General features: G+C 40.3%; 1 protein-coding gene across 1 annotated transcript in view; it reads left to right on the top strand.

Annotated features, from left to right (window-relative positions):
- LOC126469550 (uncharacterized) overlaps positions 1 to 16,375 on the top strand; it is a 304,761-nt gene that overhangs the window by 216,218 nt on the left and 72,168 nt on the right. Inside the window, exon 3 of the mRNA XM_050096668.1 lies at positions 2,777 to 2,849. Coding sequence (XP_049952625.1) covers positions 2,777 to 2,849 — 73 coding nt within the window. The remainder of the gene's footprint in view (positions 1 to 2,776; positions 2,850 to 16,375) is intronic.

A 16,375-nucleotide genomic window follows, 5' to 3' on the forward strand; every position in this document is an offset into this window, starting at 1 on the left:
ATATTAGAAGCTGACCATACATCATGTAAGACCACACCTGAGAACAACTGGCACGGCTGCAAAGCATTTGAAGCGTCAGAGAAGTAGCTTAGTAAATTTCGTAACTTCCAGTTCATGAGGCAATCAGTTATTAACTAAATTAAGCTTCTATCAGACCTGCTGAATATAAATAATGTGCCCCACATTTCCGCCTCCCCCCCCCCTCTCTCTCTCTCTCTCTCACACACACACACACAAATCTCTCTCAAACACACACACACACACACACACACACACACACACACACGCACACACACGCACACACAAAAGGAGAGTGAATGGAACTGGTAGACATAAACAGGAAATTGAGCTCTCTTTTATAGTACTGTTGCTTTGTATTATCACTGAGATACTATGTAAAAGAAGCAGCAAAATATTTTGTAACAGAAATTAACTACTGCTATTTATAAATATAATACAGTCTTCAGAGATTTTCAATAACATTAGCCAGAGTTGGGCACTGGAATGAATCAATGGCAATGGATGAAAATTTGTGCCAGACCAGGACTCAAACCCATATCTCCCACTTAACATGGGAGGTCGCCTAATCTGCTTTGGCCATACCAGATTGCTTTCAATCCTACCCAAATTCCCAGCCCATTGCACAGTACTAGCATAGTGTCACCTACCCCTGAACCTCTCGCTCGCCATTTTAGATTTCTGCAGAGATGGAGCTCGTTTAGATTACTCATTTAAATAAAAATCCTCTCACAAGTAAATAGGAAACACAGCTTACAGTTTTAATGATGGCATAGCTGTATCATCTCTAACAAGACCATGTGAAGCAGAGCGCAGTGTTGTTTAACATACGAGATGTGACAATAAAGAAACCAGGCTCATGCACTAACTCTTTACTGAAAACGGTTACACAGCTGAAATGGCCCCTTCAGTGCAGTCCCTGCACCGCTCAATGCGAATTTTCCTGTTTTGGAAACAGTGCAGTAAGTATTTTTCTGTTATGCTGTTCAGGAGGCTCTTCACTTTGTCCTTCACTGCATCCACGGACTTGAACCCGGTTCCTTCGAGCGCAGACTTAAGTTTCAGGAAGAGGAAGAAGTCGAATGGTGCTAGGTCAGGCGAATACGATGGATGTTCCGTCATTGGACGTTGATTTTCACCAAGAACCTATTCACAGGCTTCGTACTAAGGGCTGGCACGTTATCCTGACTAAGAATCCGTGAGCGATTCTTCCACAGATCTGGTCTCCTTTGTCGCACACATTCATGGAGGGTCTTCCAAACAGCTACATGATAAGCCCGATTGATAGTCTGTCCTTCAGGCACCCAATCAATGTAGATGACCACTCGGATATCGAAGAAAACAATCATCATTGCTTTGAATTTTGATTTGCTCATGCGCGCTTTCTTCTTCTTAGGGCTTTGAGGGCTCTTCCAATGCATGGATTGTCGCTAAGTCCTTGGATGGTATTGGAATATCCATGTTTCACCACACTTAATTACTTTGCTGAGGTAATCAGGGTCAATTTCAATGTTTCCAACAGTGTCAGCACAACAGTGCATTCGATGTTGCTTTTGCTCGTTTGTGAGAATTCTTAACATCACTTTAGCACAAAAGTTTGTTATGCCCAGATCATAGGGGAAAATCTGTCTAACGGTTCCCTTGTTGATGCAGGCAAGTTCTGAAACTGCTCGAATGCTCTGGCGGCGGTCTTTTCGAACAATTCTACTGACCTTCTCCACATTATCTTCAGTTTTCGAAGTGGATTTCGGATTGTGTTCGATGTTTTCTCTACCGTACTTGACCCTCTTAACCCATTCGAAAACATGCGTACGAGATACACACTGATCACTACAAACTTGTTTCAACAAATAGTTAATTTCTGTGGCGGATTTCCCAAGTTTTGAAAGGAATTTGATGTTAACATATTGTTCACGTTAGAGCGTAGCATAATTTCGAAGGAACTCAGATACAAGACCCGTTTGTGAGAAGGCTTACAGCCTGACCACAGCTGCGTGAAATGTTGTACATGTGCCAAGGAGAGTCCCTAGGTTATTACCCCACTCCCCAATCTTCTCGTTGTCATCGACGAAGCCGGAAATATGCTTAACAACCAGCACTGTTTCTTTATTGCCACAACTCGTACTTTACGGTTAATAATTTTAATATGATACAGTTCCTTTTTACGTAAATAAGAGAAATACATAACTGACGCCATCTTACATTATTGTTCATTTGTTGAGGTGGATCTGACAAAAACTCCTATTGTGCCAAAAAGGGAGTCATTATAGGAAGGGATCTAAAGGACCACAAAATATTAGATCCTGTGGTGCTAAACTTTAGGAGATTTCAGTATGGTCGGCCCTTTTATAACTGAGGGAGAAACCATAAAATAAATTAAAAATTAGGGAAATTTATTACTCTTCAATTGTTTGCCTCAGTTAATGGCTTCTCATGTAGAGTCATTGTATCTTGCTCTTCTCTTAAAACGCGGAGGAAGGTCACATAAATATACAATACATCACAGTTGGAAAAACACATTTTATTTTAACATACGTAAACGGCTTTTGCAGTGCAGCACATCAAGAACATTTCAGAGTTCAGAAGGAAGACATTCATAACACTGTAGTAGGTCACTGTTAGGAGATAAAATGAGTGCAAACAAAAATTACACTGCAATATGTAGTGCGTTATGCTGACTCATGATATAATGTTGATAATATACTGAAACTGCTCATTGTTTTTAACGAAGTCTATATGTTATGTGTTATTGTTACAGCCCATGGCACTCTTCCAGTTCGCGTTCACCTTTGCGTGCTTTCTACTGTATAAGTGGAACCTGGAATTTTTTGGTAAGTGCTGTCTATTATCATATTATGAGGGCATAAATTAACGATTTTGAATTGCTACTTCAAGCACTTCTGCACACTACCTTACCACCTGTATACTGTATACATTGATCAGCTAGAACATTATGACAACCTACCTAGAAGCCAGTACGTCCACTTTTGGCGCGGATAACAGTGGCAAAGGATCGTGGTATGGAAGCAATGGGGCCTTGGTAGATCGCTGGAGGGAGTTGCCACAACATCTGCACAACAATTCCCGTAAACAGCGGGGATGGGAGCGATGAACTCTGACGCCACGTTCAGGCACATCCCAGATGTGTTTGATCGGGTTCAGATCTGGCGAATTGGGGGGGGGGGGGGCAGCACATCCTCGAACCACTCCATCTCACTCCTGGCCTTGCTACATGGCACGTTATCTTGTTGAAAAATGCCACTGCAGTCGGAAACATAATCACCATGAAGGGATGTACGTGTTCTGCAACCAGTGTAAAATGCTCCTTGGCAGTAATGGGGCCTTGCACTGGTCCAATGGATGTTCACGTGAACGTTCCCCAGAGCAAGCTGCCACCAGTTTGTACCCGTCTCACAGTGCAGGTGTCAAGGAACCGTTCCCCTGTAAGAGACGGATTCGCGTCCTCCCATCGGCATGATGAAGGTATCGGGATTCATCAGACCATGCGACGCTCTGCCACTGCGCCAACGTCCAGTGCCAGTGGTCACATGCCGAATTCAGTCGTAGTTGCAGATATTGTAGTGTTAACATCGGCAAATGCAATCAGCTGCGGAGGCCCATCATCAGGCGTGTTCAGGACACTGTGTGTTTAGACGCACTGTCCTGTTTTACCAGTCTGCACAGGCTACGACGTTCGACATCCATAATGAAGGGTGGCCGCCCAAGCTCACGTCACCTTGGTTTCGCCACGTGTTGAAGACACTCACCACAGCACTCTCCGAACACCCAATAAGTCGTGCAATTTCCGAAATGCTCGTACCGAGCATCCGGCCGATCACAATCTGCCTTTATCAAACTCAGATAGAACGCTCCCCTTACCCATTCTACACACGGACAACACACTCACTGGTGCCTCATGCACCGTACGTGAGTCTGACTAGCAGTCATCCCTCACCAGGTGACGCTCCTATCGCCTTGTATCGGTAGTGGGTCGGAGGTCATTATGTTCTGGCTGATTAGTGTAAGTACTGTACACTCATAACATCCTACAGAGAGACAGTGAATAAAACTAATTCAATAATCTAGACCTTTATGAGCAAGTACCTGCCCTATAATTAGTGTTTTCAGAAGGTGAAACAAGCTGTAATAGTAGCAAGTGTGTCGTGTTCCTAAGGTACTTCTCATCTAATTACTTCACTGTAAAATGTTTAAATGTGTGTGAAATCTTATGGGACTTGACTGCTAAGGTCATCCGTCCCTAAGCTTACACACTACTTAACCTAAATTATCCTAAGGACGAACACACACAGCCATGCCCGAGGGAGGACTCGAACCTCCGCCGGGATCAGCAGCACAGCCCATGACTGCAGCGCCCAAGACCGCTCTGCTAATCCCGCGCGGCACTCCACTGTATGTCCCCAGTCTTTTGGTATTAACATGTAGGGGTCACTGATTGCGCATGGCCAGCCTAACAAAAGATTTGAAATAGAGTTTCTTTTTCATGAAACTCGATCCAAGATGTCGAACATGGCAAAAGAAATCCACAAAGTAGCAAAAAATGTTTTCCTTTATTAAGTGAAAAACTGCAGCTCCGTCAGAAAATGTCAGATGAAATAGTTGTAGTGCTTCAAGCCAGCTATCTACTGCTTTTTTGTAAGTATCAGTTGCTTTCTTACGCTGTGAGATATATCGAAAAAACCGTTAAATCGAGTTCTCTATAACTGATTAACATTCATGTACCCATACTTGCTAATTACTGTATGTATAGCCCGTAGTAAATAAAAAATAGTTGTTTGGAAAATTAGGAAATATTAATTATTTTTCGAGATATGTTGTTCCCGTCAAGTGGCTAGATCTTCGCAGAGGATGGCCCTACACTGTCGGTTTGACGCTTATCATCTTTGCAAAGTGGTGTTCTACTGTTATATTATGTAATTTCTACGATTTTGTTAATTGTAAGGATCAGTAATAGCTTCGAAGAACTTGCTCGTTTGTTGGGCGTTTTTTTTTAACTATCTCAAATTTTATTATATGAAAGTAACTTTTAATTAAAGATGTTGCCTACATTTTTTCACAAATTTAAGTAGTAAAAATTCTACAACTTCTGGAGCCGAGATAACTTTGTTCTTTACTTATTTTCATTTATTTATCTATAAATCTAATGGACGTATTTGACATGTTATGGCGATGCGCTTGATGGAGGATAATATTGAGTACTTATATTTTCAAGAAAAAATACTAGGATATGTTTCATTTATTTTTAGTATTAGTAATTTAGTATTAAAGTGAAGCCTGTAAGTGCGGAGTGCATTAGTTGTAGCGGGTGGCAGAGTGGGGGCAACCAGCGCTTGCATGCTCTGAACACTGATTCTAAATGGCCCACGGTTGCATAATCTTTGATATCTAGGCTTCTGGGCCACTTATAAAAATCCTTTTGTACTCACTCTGAGGTAGCTTGACGAAATAAACCTGGCAAAATAGCCCCAGAAAGATTTAATTTCATTGAATGTACATTATTTTATCTTTACCATCATGATAAAAACTTTATGTTATTACAGCAGTATTTTCACGTAATACCTAAACCTTTTTGCTTGATTAATGATACTTACGTTGTACTTGTTGCTGGTTTCGCTTGCTTAAATACATAAGATTCTTTAAACATATCCTGTTATGTTGAATTTATTTAATTTTGCAACAAAAATAATTACATGCTGAAGTAATTGTTAAAGAAACGAATAGTAAGTGTAACGTATCATTAATTAAGCAAAACTCTTAATGTTTTACATGAAAAATACTGTTGTAATAATACAAGTTATTAAAATGAAAGTAAACAGCATCTAAATTAAATAAAAACTAAATATTTGTGGGGCTCTTTTGCTTCTAAAGTGAAAATGACTATAACATTCGTGTTCATCCCGTCAAGCTACCCCAGAGTAAGTACATAAGGATTTTTGCAAGTGGTGCAGAAGCCAAGATAGCGTAGATTTCGCAAGCACGAGCCTTTTATAGTCAGTTTTCAGAGCGAGTGCGCACCGGTTTCCCCATAATCCACTGCCCGCTGCCGGTGACGCACCACGCTCCCGCATGTTTCATTTTATTACTCCATTACTCAATGACGGATTCGGGGGGGGGGGGGGGGGCATGGGGACAGGTAAACCCCCTCTCCCCCAGGTAGTCCGAAATAAAGACAGAGAGAGAAACAGAGAGAGTGAGAGAGAGAGAGAGAGAGAGAGAGAGAGAGAATCTCGACATAATCACAATATTTATTTATGGGCAGCATGTAATTGTGATTTTAAAAAATGCAAAAAACATGCAATTAACAGAACGTATGACCTGTGTTATGCCGTCATTTGTTTGCTTCTCGTTTCTGTTTTGGTCAGAACTTAAGATAAAAATACAATAAAATATGACGTCCTTTATCGTATCGTGATTGCGTAACAGACAAATGAGCTATTGCATCGGTCGCTGTGCAAGAAAAGATAAATCTTTTACTTTGTGAAAAATTTATAACTTTTTGGGGCTGTATTCAGGCTCATAAATTCAAATAATTTTGGTAAATATTTGATATTGCAGGATTCTTTTCCTACACAGTAAGAAACAGAAATGCCACCAGTTACTATGAACAGCTTCATTTGAAGCTACAAGTTTCGATTTTCCACCATTGCTAGGCTTCTTACAGTCAGTACATTTGTTGTTCTACGTGCCTTCACATTTCGCCAAAGTCATCCTGTTAGAAAATAGAACCTTTTATTCTCTTTGATGTATTTCAGTCATGATGGAGCACTTCTTGTTGAAAGCCACAGTGAGTAATACAGTGTGTATCATAATTAATGGCGTAAACGCACTCAGTTGAAAGTACACGATACTAGAAGCAAAAAAGTCTCAGTAAACATAGGGTCGAAAATGCATATCATAAGAGCTACGAGCAATTTTTCATCTTCGATACTGTGAAACAAATCTCTTCTTCTGCAAGTTCTTTGCTTTCCATATTTTGAGAAGTGGTAGTATGGACCAAAACAAGAAAAAAATGCCCAGTAAACATGTGCTCTAAAATGCATATGTTAAGAGCTATGAGCACTTTTTCATCTTCGCTACTTTGAAAAATAACTCTTCTAATGAACAAATGCTCATAACTTTCAAGGTATGCACGTTAGAGCACACGTTTACTGAGACTTTTTTGCTTCTAGTATCGTTTACTTTCAATTGTATGCGTTTACGCCATTAATTATGATACACCCTGTATACATGGTTAAAAAAAAAAAAAAAAAAAAAAAAAAAAAAAACAACTAGGAAGAGGTGATAATAGTCGACAATAATGAATCAAAGCAGCGAAACGTTTGTTGGCAGTGCACTCTTTTGTAACCTAATACGTTGCTTAAGCGATAAGAGCTACTCCGAGTTGGAGAGTACTGAATTGTAGATCATAAAAAGATCTACACAAAAGTCGACGAGCGCAAAGGCTTGCCTTTTATGGCTCACCCATAATCATCAATTTTGTCTTGTCATTGCGCCTACCGTAATTAATCCGAATGATAAAAATAGTGATTGTGGGGCGAAACAATCGCTTCATCATTGGAAGAGGTATAGAGAGGCAAGTTAGTGTGGCGGGGCTTATCCCAGTTCACTACTACCAGCGCCACGTTATTTTAACGTGCCTGTGCTTAACATACAAAGTCCTGCTCCATAATCTAAGAGTGAAATTAAAAATTGAAATAATTTCCACAAACTTCATCTGAATATACTTATGTATATTATGGTTAACATTGCTATGTCTCAGAATGATCAAATTAATATGTCAGGCAAAACATAGGATCTTCAGAAAAAATAAATAACGCTAAATAATAAGACCAGAAAGCAAAAAATTGGTCAGAATATGCAAAAGTGTCACAACTGAAACTTACAAGTTCCAACTTGATTTTTGTCGAAATAGACGTTTTTACGGAAAATTGAATGCTCTAAATATTAGACTCAGAAAGATGAAAATTCGTACGTAACCCAGATATATGTAAAAACCTGATACATGTGACACAAATAAGCTACCTCTACTAGGTTTCAAGTTATTTATTGAAAACCACATTGTAACAGAAAGTTCTACTTACAGCACTCGTTTGCAATAATCTGATAATACAGCTGTATCTAGTTCCAAGACTGTATTGTAAACAATAATAATTACAAGGAATCTTAAAAAGGTAGTTCAGAGGTCACGTTCTACTGTCAATTCCGTTCTAAGAATTCTAGCCGACAGCGTTTAAATCCAGTCGAGTTAAAATTTTTTCAGTAGCAAAAGCAAACTTAACTTTATTTATGAAAAAATTAAGAAGATTGTAAACCGTTAAACGACAGACATATTAATTAATGTGTGTTCGAGAAAGGGGTCATTTAAACGTTCCTACCTGTGCCTAAGGCGGTTGATAGCAGATGTTCCGTTTGGCGGTCCGTTGCATCCATATATAAATAAGGTGTAAAGCACAGCAATTTAAGTGCCTTCTTTAAAACTAAGAAACGACTATATGATTGTATACCGCCACCCCAGGCATAAAAGATAAACGTTTTCTCATGGACTTCTTTGTAAATTTTTTTGAGATCTGTGTTTTAGTATGACGTCCAATTACGTACCACATATGGATTAGGCTGCGTACTGCTGACGGCAAACTCTTTACTGTATATAGCAGATTACCTTTAAAGGGCTCAAAAAACATTCTTCAAACTATGTCGCAACAATTCTGATTGAACTAGCCTTCAAATAATAATAAAAAACTGCGTTGCAATCGATGCATTCGTGTTGAAGCTGTGATGGCATAGACAGAAAGACGTTTAACTTACAACACCTGAATTCCTGCAATGGAGTTGTGGATGGGGCGGCACATATGCACATCGCGAGCTGTGCTTCTCCGATGTTTACTCATCACGACAATACTACTGATACGCTAATGAAGCCGCACTTAAAGGCTAGTTGAATATATATGAATAATTTCTTTTCGAGGAAGATTCAAACTCCTGTAACCATTACTGGAATTCAATAAAACTTTCTGCAGCTATCAAAATTAAATTTTTTGCAAATTAGAAATTTTGATGACATTTTTCCGCAACTAAGATATAAAAGTTTTTCATGATAGTAAAAATTTTTTGTAAAACGATATTTATGTATGATTTTGTTGATCGAAAAAAATTTCTTGAAAACTTGTCACGTTTTTTACAGAAACTTTACAAGGCCGGAAGAAGAGATTGATTCAGTTCAACACTTCGTGTGTGTGTGTGTGTGTGTGTGTGTGTGTGTGTGTGTGTATGTGTGTGTGTCTGTATATTAAAATTAGTCTCACAAAACCTATAAGTACATGTTCACCTTTCTGATTATTGTGCCCGCCCCCCCCCCCCCCCCCCCCAGAAAAAAAATTTGTGTTCACCCCTGCAGTTACCAATACTCAATACTAAAAATCAGTCAACCGTATACTAGTATTTTTTCTTGAAAATATAAATATTCAGTATAAACCTCCATCAAGCGCATCGCTATAAACTGTAAATTTCGTCCACTAGGTTAAAGAAAAAAGTTATCTCAGCTCCAGAAGGACGGAGAAATTTCGTTTCAAATTCGTGAAAAAAATCTGCAATATCTTTCTTTCAAAGCTGCCTTCACTGAATAAAAACTGTGGTATTTATTTAAAAAACAGGACCCACAAAAGTGCAAGTTCTTCGAAGTCATTTTTTTATCCTTACGATTAATAAAATCGTAATTATGAGGGAAAGTTTAAACTGATCGTAAATCTCTCTCTGTGTGTGCCGAGTAAGTGGATGAAGGACGGAAAAGACACACCGTGATTTAATCAGAAAATTCTGCGGAAGCTGATACTGAGACACTCCCGGTTCAAAAGAGAAAGTGGAAATGTCGACAGATAAAACTGAATAGAAATTCGTGCATCTACAAAAAGATCGACGCGCGAAGTATATAACTTCCACCTTAGCGAAAGATCTTGCCAAGAAATTCTGTTCCTACGTAAAGTCACTAAGCGGGTCGACGTCTTCCACACAAACCACTGTTGAACAGTCTGGTGAGGCAACAGAAGACAGCAAAACGAAAGCTGGAGTGTAACATTTCGCGTTTAGAAAAATCATTCACGCAGGACGATCGTATAGATGCCCGTGCGGAGGACATAGAAACAGCCATACCTCGCGTTGAGAAGCAACTGCAGGAGATGAAAACAGATAAGTTACGGATCGTATCCAAACACGGTTTTACAGAGTACTCTTCTCCACTGGCCCGTTACGTAGCTTGCGGTTATATCGAATCTCTCGCCCAACTCAAAGTCGCAAACAACTGGAATAAACGGAGGTCTCTTTCGTATATAAGGAAGGTAATAGAGCGGACGCGCCAAATTACAGACCAATATCTTTATTGACATTGATTTGTTGCAAACTTTTAGGCATATTATAAGTTCGAACGTAACAAATTTCATTGAAACGGAAAAGCTTCTAGCCACAAATCAGCACGGATTTAGAAAGCAGCGAAATTCAGCTTGCCTATTTCTTACGCGACATCCTGCGAACCAACGATGAAGGGCAAGAGGCAGACTCCATATTCCTAGATTTCCGGAAGGCGTTTGACACGGTGCCCTACTGCAGACTGTTGACGTAGTTCCGCGCATAAGGAATAGGTTCCCGGATATGTCATGGGCTCGAAGACTTCTAAAGTGACAGAGCCCAGTATGTTGTCCTCGACGGCGAGTGTTTATTAGATCAAGGGTATCGTCAGGAGTGCCCCAAGTAAGTCTGAGAGAACCACTCTAGTTCTCTATATACCGTGCATAAATGATCTGATGGATAAATTGAACGGCAATGGGCGACTGTTTGCTGATGACGCTTCAGCGTTCTGAAAAGTGTCTAGGTTGATGACTGTATGAGGATAAATAAATGATTTCGACAGAATTTCTGTTTGGTGTGACGAACGACAACTTGCTCTCTTTGTAGAAGTTTGTAAGTCAATGAAGATGAGTAGGAACAACCATCCCAACTCAAAGGGGAATCCCTGGAGGGAAGACGTTTTTTTGGCGAAACACTATTGGGAAAATTTAAGGGCCATGATTTGCAGCTGAGTTCACAACGATTTTCCTGCGGCTTACGTACATTTCGCGGTAGGACAGCTAAAATAAGATAAAAGAAATTTGGGCTCACACGGAGGCATAGAGACAGTAGTCTTTCCCTCGCCCCATTAGCGTCTGGAATAGAAAAGGGAACGACTGGTAGAGGTACAGGATACTTTTCGCCTTGCACCAAGGTTTCTTGTGAAATACGTCTGTAGATGTAGAACGTGGAACTGATATAATTATTAGCACAATGGGCAGATTATTGTTTGTGATTTATTGTGATAGAAACATATGAATTTAATCTGTGATAGAAACACATGAATTGTGTCAAAATAAGTATAGTATAGGGTCGCTGCCATCAGTCTAGCTGGGACCCAAAAAGATATATTCCGTGGAAATAAAATGATGATCATATACTCCACTTTCATTCCTGCAGCTGACACTTCTAATGCTTTTATTTGTTATGGTTTGGAAATTCCACTTTCAAGTGCCAAATTTTCATAATTTCTGAATATTGTCAACATAAGTTTGTTACCAAACATGGGGCCAAATTCAGTCATTACTACATAAAATGGCGTTCCAAATGTTCTCGTATTCTTATCAACAAAATCACCACTACCACGGCAATGAGGATATTAACTTCAGTCCCCTACTGATTCTCATCATATTGTTTGTATCAGTGGCATCTTTCCCTTCTCATTCATACGTTATATCTTTGATATCGAGATTTATTAGGTAATTGCATGGGGAAAACTCCTTTGCCAAGTGGAAAGGTTTCAAATATTCCGTAACTATTTATTACTCACACAGCCGTTTCGGCTTCTGTTTAACCTGACGTTTAGTAGCTGCCTCTACAAAGACTGCTGCATTTCTTATACTCGTATACCTTACCGAATTCAGAATGGTGCTATACACAGAGTAACTTTCCGTATCTAGAAGGGAGCCAGTAATTCTGGTGATATTTCTATTATTATTTTACAGTCAATAAGATTTGTCTGTCTCAGATAAAACTAAGTCATTGAGGTGATGCTACGGTGAGACACCTGCAGCACTTTCCACTGACTGCTATTGCTCCCAGGTGGTTCACCCATATTTGACTAGGTGATAAACCTGTTGCGTCCCCACGAACATGTAGGACATCAGAATTCGACTAGTACTGCATGGTTAAACAAACCTAACACTTGGAAAGCGTTACAAGTTACATGTTCCACAGCCTGAGCGTGATCACCAATTTCGCTCAGCAGCAATGTGCCCCATAGCGTGCAGCTCTCCAGGGTTTCTCTATTTCTTAATTTATTATATACAGGTTCGCACCAACTTCCCGTTCCGAGCTCTTGTAGTGGAATACTGGCGGTGCTGATCACCTCCAGTTCAGAAAATCCGTATACGCCTACCTCTGGCTTGGTATTTGCTAACCAGGTTCCCCGAGGTAGAGATGGATAGGTTCGGACGGAATCGGTTCCTTGGACCTGCATCAGTTGAGCTAGCTCTTCTTCTTCGGGTTCCTATCCGTTCCGGATGTTGGCAACCATCTCGGCAGTGCTTTTCCTATCACTTGCAGCTCTAAATCGCTCTGTAGATGTTTTAGAGGTCCACGTTCTGATGTTCTTAAGCCAGGATATTCTTCTCCGGCTGATGTTTCTCTTCCCTGGTATTTTTCCTTGTAGGATGATCTGGAGGAGATGGTATCTTTTGTTGTTCCGCATGACGTGTCCCAGGCACTGAATTTTTCTTGCTTTCATGGTGACCAGTACTTCTTTCGATTTCTTCATTCTTCGTAGAACCTCGACATTTGTGACTTGCGCTGTCCACGGTATTCTTAACGTTTTCCAGTACAGTCATATCTCAAAAGCCTCCAGCCACTTACCGAACGATTCTGTCAGAGTCCATGTTTCAACACCATAGATGAGGGTGAAAAATACGTATCAGCGTCGTAGAAGTCTGATCTTCGTCATCATTGCTAAGCCATGATTCTTGAAAAGGTTACTCATCTTATTGAAGATAGCACTGGCTTTTCCAGTTCGAGTTCTCGCATCATCAGAAAGATCCCAAAAAAAAAAAAAAAAAATGGCTCTGAGCACTATGGGACTTAACATCTATGGTCATCAGTCCCCTAGAACTTAGAACTACTTAAACCTAAAGACATCACACAACACCCAGCCATCACGAGGCAGAGAAAATCCCTGTCCCCCGCCGGGAATCGAACCCGGGAACCCGGGCGTGGGAAGCGAGAACGCTACCGCACGACCACGAGATGCGGGCAGAGAAAGATCCCACCGGTGATTTATTGTAGTGGTAAGGTACGTCTATTTATGTACTTGCTCTATGTGATTTTGGTCTATCTTAATGTGACATGCAGGGACTCCGTTTTCACTGATTATCATTGTTTTCGATTTTTGATGGTTGACATCTGGACCGTATTCAGAGTCTTTTTTGTGCAAGTCTATCGACAAGGTACTGCAAACTATCTTCACTATCAGAAAATATTACTGTGTCGTCAACATATCGGATATTGTTGATATATTTTCCGTTTAAGAGCACTCCCATCTCTACTTCATCAAGAGCTTCCTTAAAGATGTATTCTGAATAGATGTTGAAAATCAGTGGGTATAATATACAACCCTTGCCTTACACCTCGTAGAAGCTACGCCTTCTGTATTTTCTCTGTCCAGCCTCACAGTAGCCGACTGGTTCCGATATAGTTTCACAGCTATACGTAGGTCTTCATCATCTAAACTAATGCTTCTTAAAATGTCAACAATCTTCTGATGTTTTACTCTGTAGAAAGCCTTCTGATAATCAATAAACTAGGCATAAATGTCGCAATTCTCGTCTCTGGACCTTTGAAATAGTACCTGGATACTCAACAATGCTTCGCGCATGCCAAATGCATTTCTGAAACCAAACTGTGTAGACGAAATTTGTTATTCACTGATTTTGTAAATTCTTTGGTGAATGACCCTCAGAAAGATATTTAGCAGTTGATTCATGAGGCTGATGGTCCTGTATTCACCACAAGTCTTAGCTCCGGGCTTTTTGGAGAATGTAATAAATTCGGATTTAAGCCATTCCCGTGGAATGTTACCAGAGTCGTAGATGTTAATGAATATTGCAGTCAACCATTTTAAATTATCCTCAGAGAGCAGCTTGAGAATTTCTGCATTCACATTGTCGGGACCAGATGATTTACCATCTTTCATTCCATTTATCGCAGCTTGTACTTCTCCCAGCAGAATTCTAACTCCTGTTTCGCAATATATTTGAGGAAGTTCCGTCCGCTTGTTATAACAGAGTTGTTCTGTGTATGTTTTGTATGTTTCTTTAAGCTCATCTTGTCCAAATATTATTTTTCCTTCATGTCTTTTTTATGTAATTTCGTCACTTCCCTGACTTTTTTATGAGTATTGAAACTATCATGTTTCAATTGTAACTTCTCTGTTTCATTGCACTGTTCCGTATTTGTCTTTCCTTAGCTTCTCGTATCCGTTTCCTGATCAACTTGTTGATATTCTTGTATCCATCAGGATTACTTTTCACTTTCCTCCTTCTGTCCATCATTTTAAGTATCTCTTCAGTCATTCATGACTTCTTTTTGGTGACACTGGATTTCAGAGGTTCTTCTTTAATTGATTCCACCATAGAGTTTACCTTTTTAATTTTCTCTTCAGTGCACAAGTTACCTGACAGAGACTTTAGTACTTTATTAAGATGGACTACTGCATTTTCTCTTATGGAATATTCTTTCAGTTTGCGGACATCATACATTTTGGCTTTTTTCTTTTGAATTCTCTTCATTCTGATTTTAAACACAACAACTAGGGGAACGTGGTCTGGGCTAATATCGGCACCTTGATAGGTTTTCATTGAGAGACAGCTGTTTCTATATCTTTGATTTATCAAGACATAATCAATCTGATTCCGGGTAATATTTTCGTCTGAATCTCTTGGGGACTTCCAGGCGTAGAGACGTCTGGGTGGTAGTGTGAAGAATGTGTTAGTTGTTATGAATCTCCACTCTGCTGCAAATGCACTGAGTAGTTCGCCTCTCTCATTCCTGTCACCAAGTCCATAGTGAATTATAATGTCACCTTCGGATCCCCTTCCTATTTCTGCATTAAAATCTCCCATAATTATTGTAAGATCTTTTTCGGTAGTTGTTGCAAAACACCTGAGATTTGGGAATAAAATTCTGCAACTCCTTCATCACTATGGTCTGTTGTTGGAGCGTAGACCTGAATAACGTTCAGTTGTGCGGGTAGAGCACTTATTTGGAGTAACATCACTCTCTCTGAGACAGTTACACAATTAGTGACACATTCTGCGATTGCTTTCGATACTATAAATCCTACTTCAGACTTATACTGTCCGTGAGATGTTCCTGAGTAGTAAATTCTGTGTTCATTGATGTTACAACAACCTGAACCTGGCCATCGCATTTCACTAATGCCCATGATCTTAATGCTCATTCTTCCCATTTCTTGGATTGCATTGTTGATTATTCCAGCGTGAGCCATCGCCTTCACATTCCATGTGCTTATCGTTATACTATCTTTCAATGATACTCTCTTCTTTGTGACAGCGTTGCTCAAAACTGTCCTTCCGCCCCCTCCCCCCCCCCCCCTCCTTAGAAGATCGAATTTGGGGGGACTTGAAATTCCGGAAAATTTTGTTTTGAACACAGCTATGGTGTGTAACTAGAGAAATCCATAGGATCTTTAATGTAGTGGTTTCTCGTTGCCTTCCACATTCTGTTGACCAATCTGGTTTTTCCGCCTTCAGGAACGATTTCTCATCCCTAGGACAACGGAGTGACCTATCGTTTACCTGCTCATCCGCCCTCCAAGGAATGGTTGAAATGGCTCTCAGCACTATGGGACTTAACATCTGAGGTGATCAGTCCCTTAGAACTACTTAAACCTAACTTACCTAAGGACATTACACACATCTATGCCCGAGGCAGGATTCGAACCTACGACCGCAGCGGTCGCGCGGTTCCAGACCGAAGCGCCTAGAACCGCTCGGCCACACAGGCCGGCGCCCTCCAAGGAGGACGTTGGAAATTGGTAGAAGGGGACCACTTATACCGGTGGTCACTCGGTTTTGGTCGCAGTTTAATGTCATGCCCTGACGAGGTGAGCTAGTGATGGATGTAAATCCGAGAGCAATTCGGACACTCATCCTTGGACTCCCATCGATTGTGTATCCAGGCTAGCAAACATGTGACGCGCTGCCGGAGTTGGAAACACAGTGGTGGAATGGAAGGGAGATCGATTGGTAAA

Source organism: Schistocerca serialis, chromosome 3 (genome assembly GCF_023864345.2).
Source record: "Schistocerca serialis cubense isolate TAMUIC-IGC-003099 chromosome 3, iqSchSeri2.2, whole genome shotgun sequence".
In the NCBI taxonomy this organism is placed as follows: Eukaryota; Metazoa; Arthropoda; class Insecta; order Orthoptera; family Acrididae; genus Schistocerca; species Schistocerca serialis.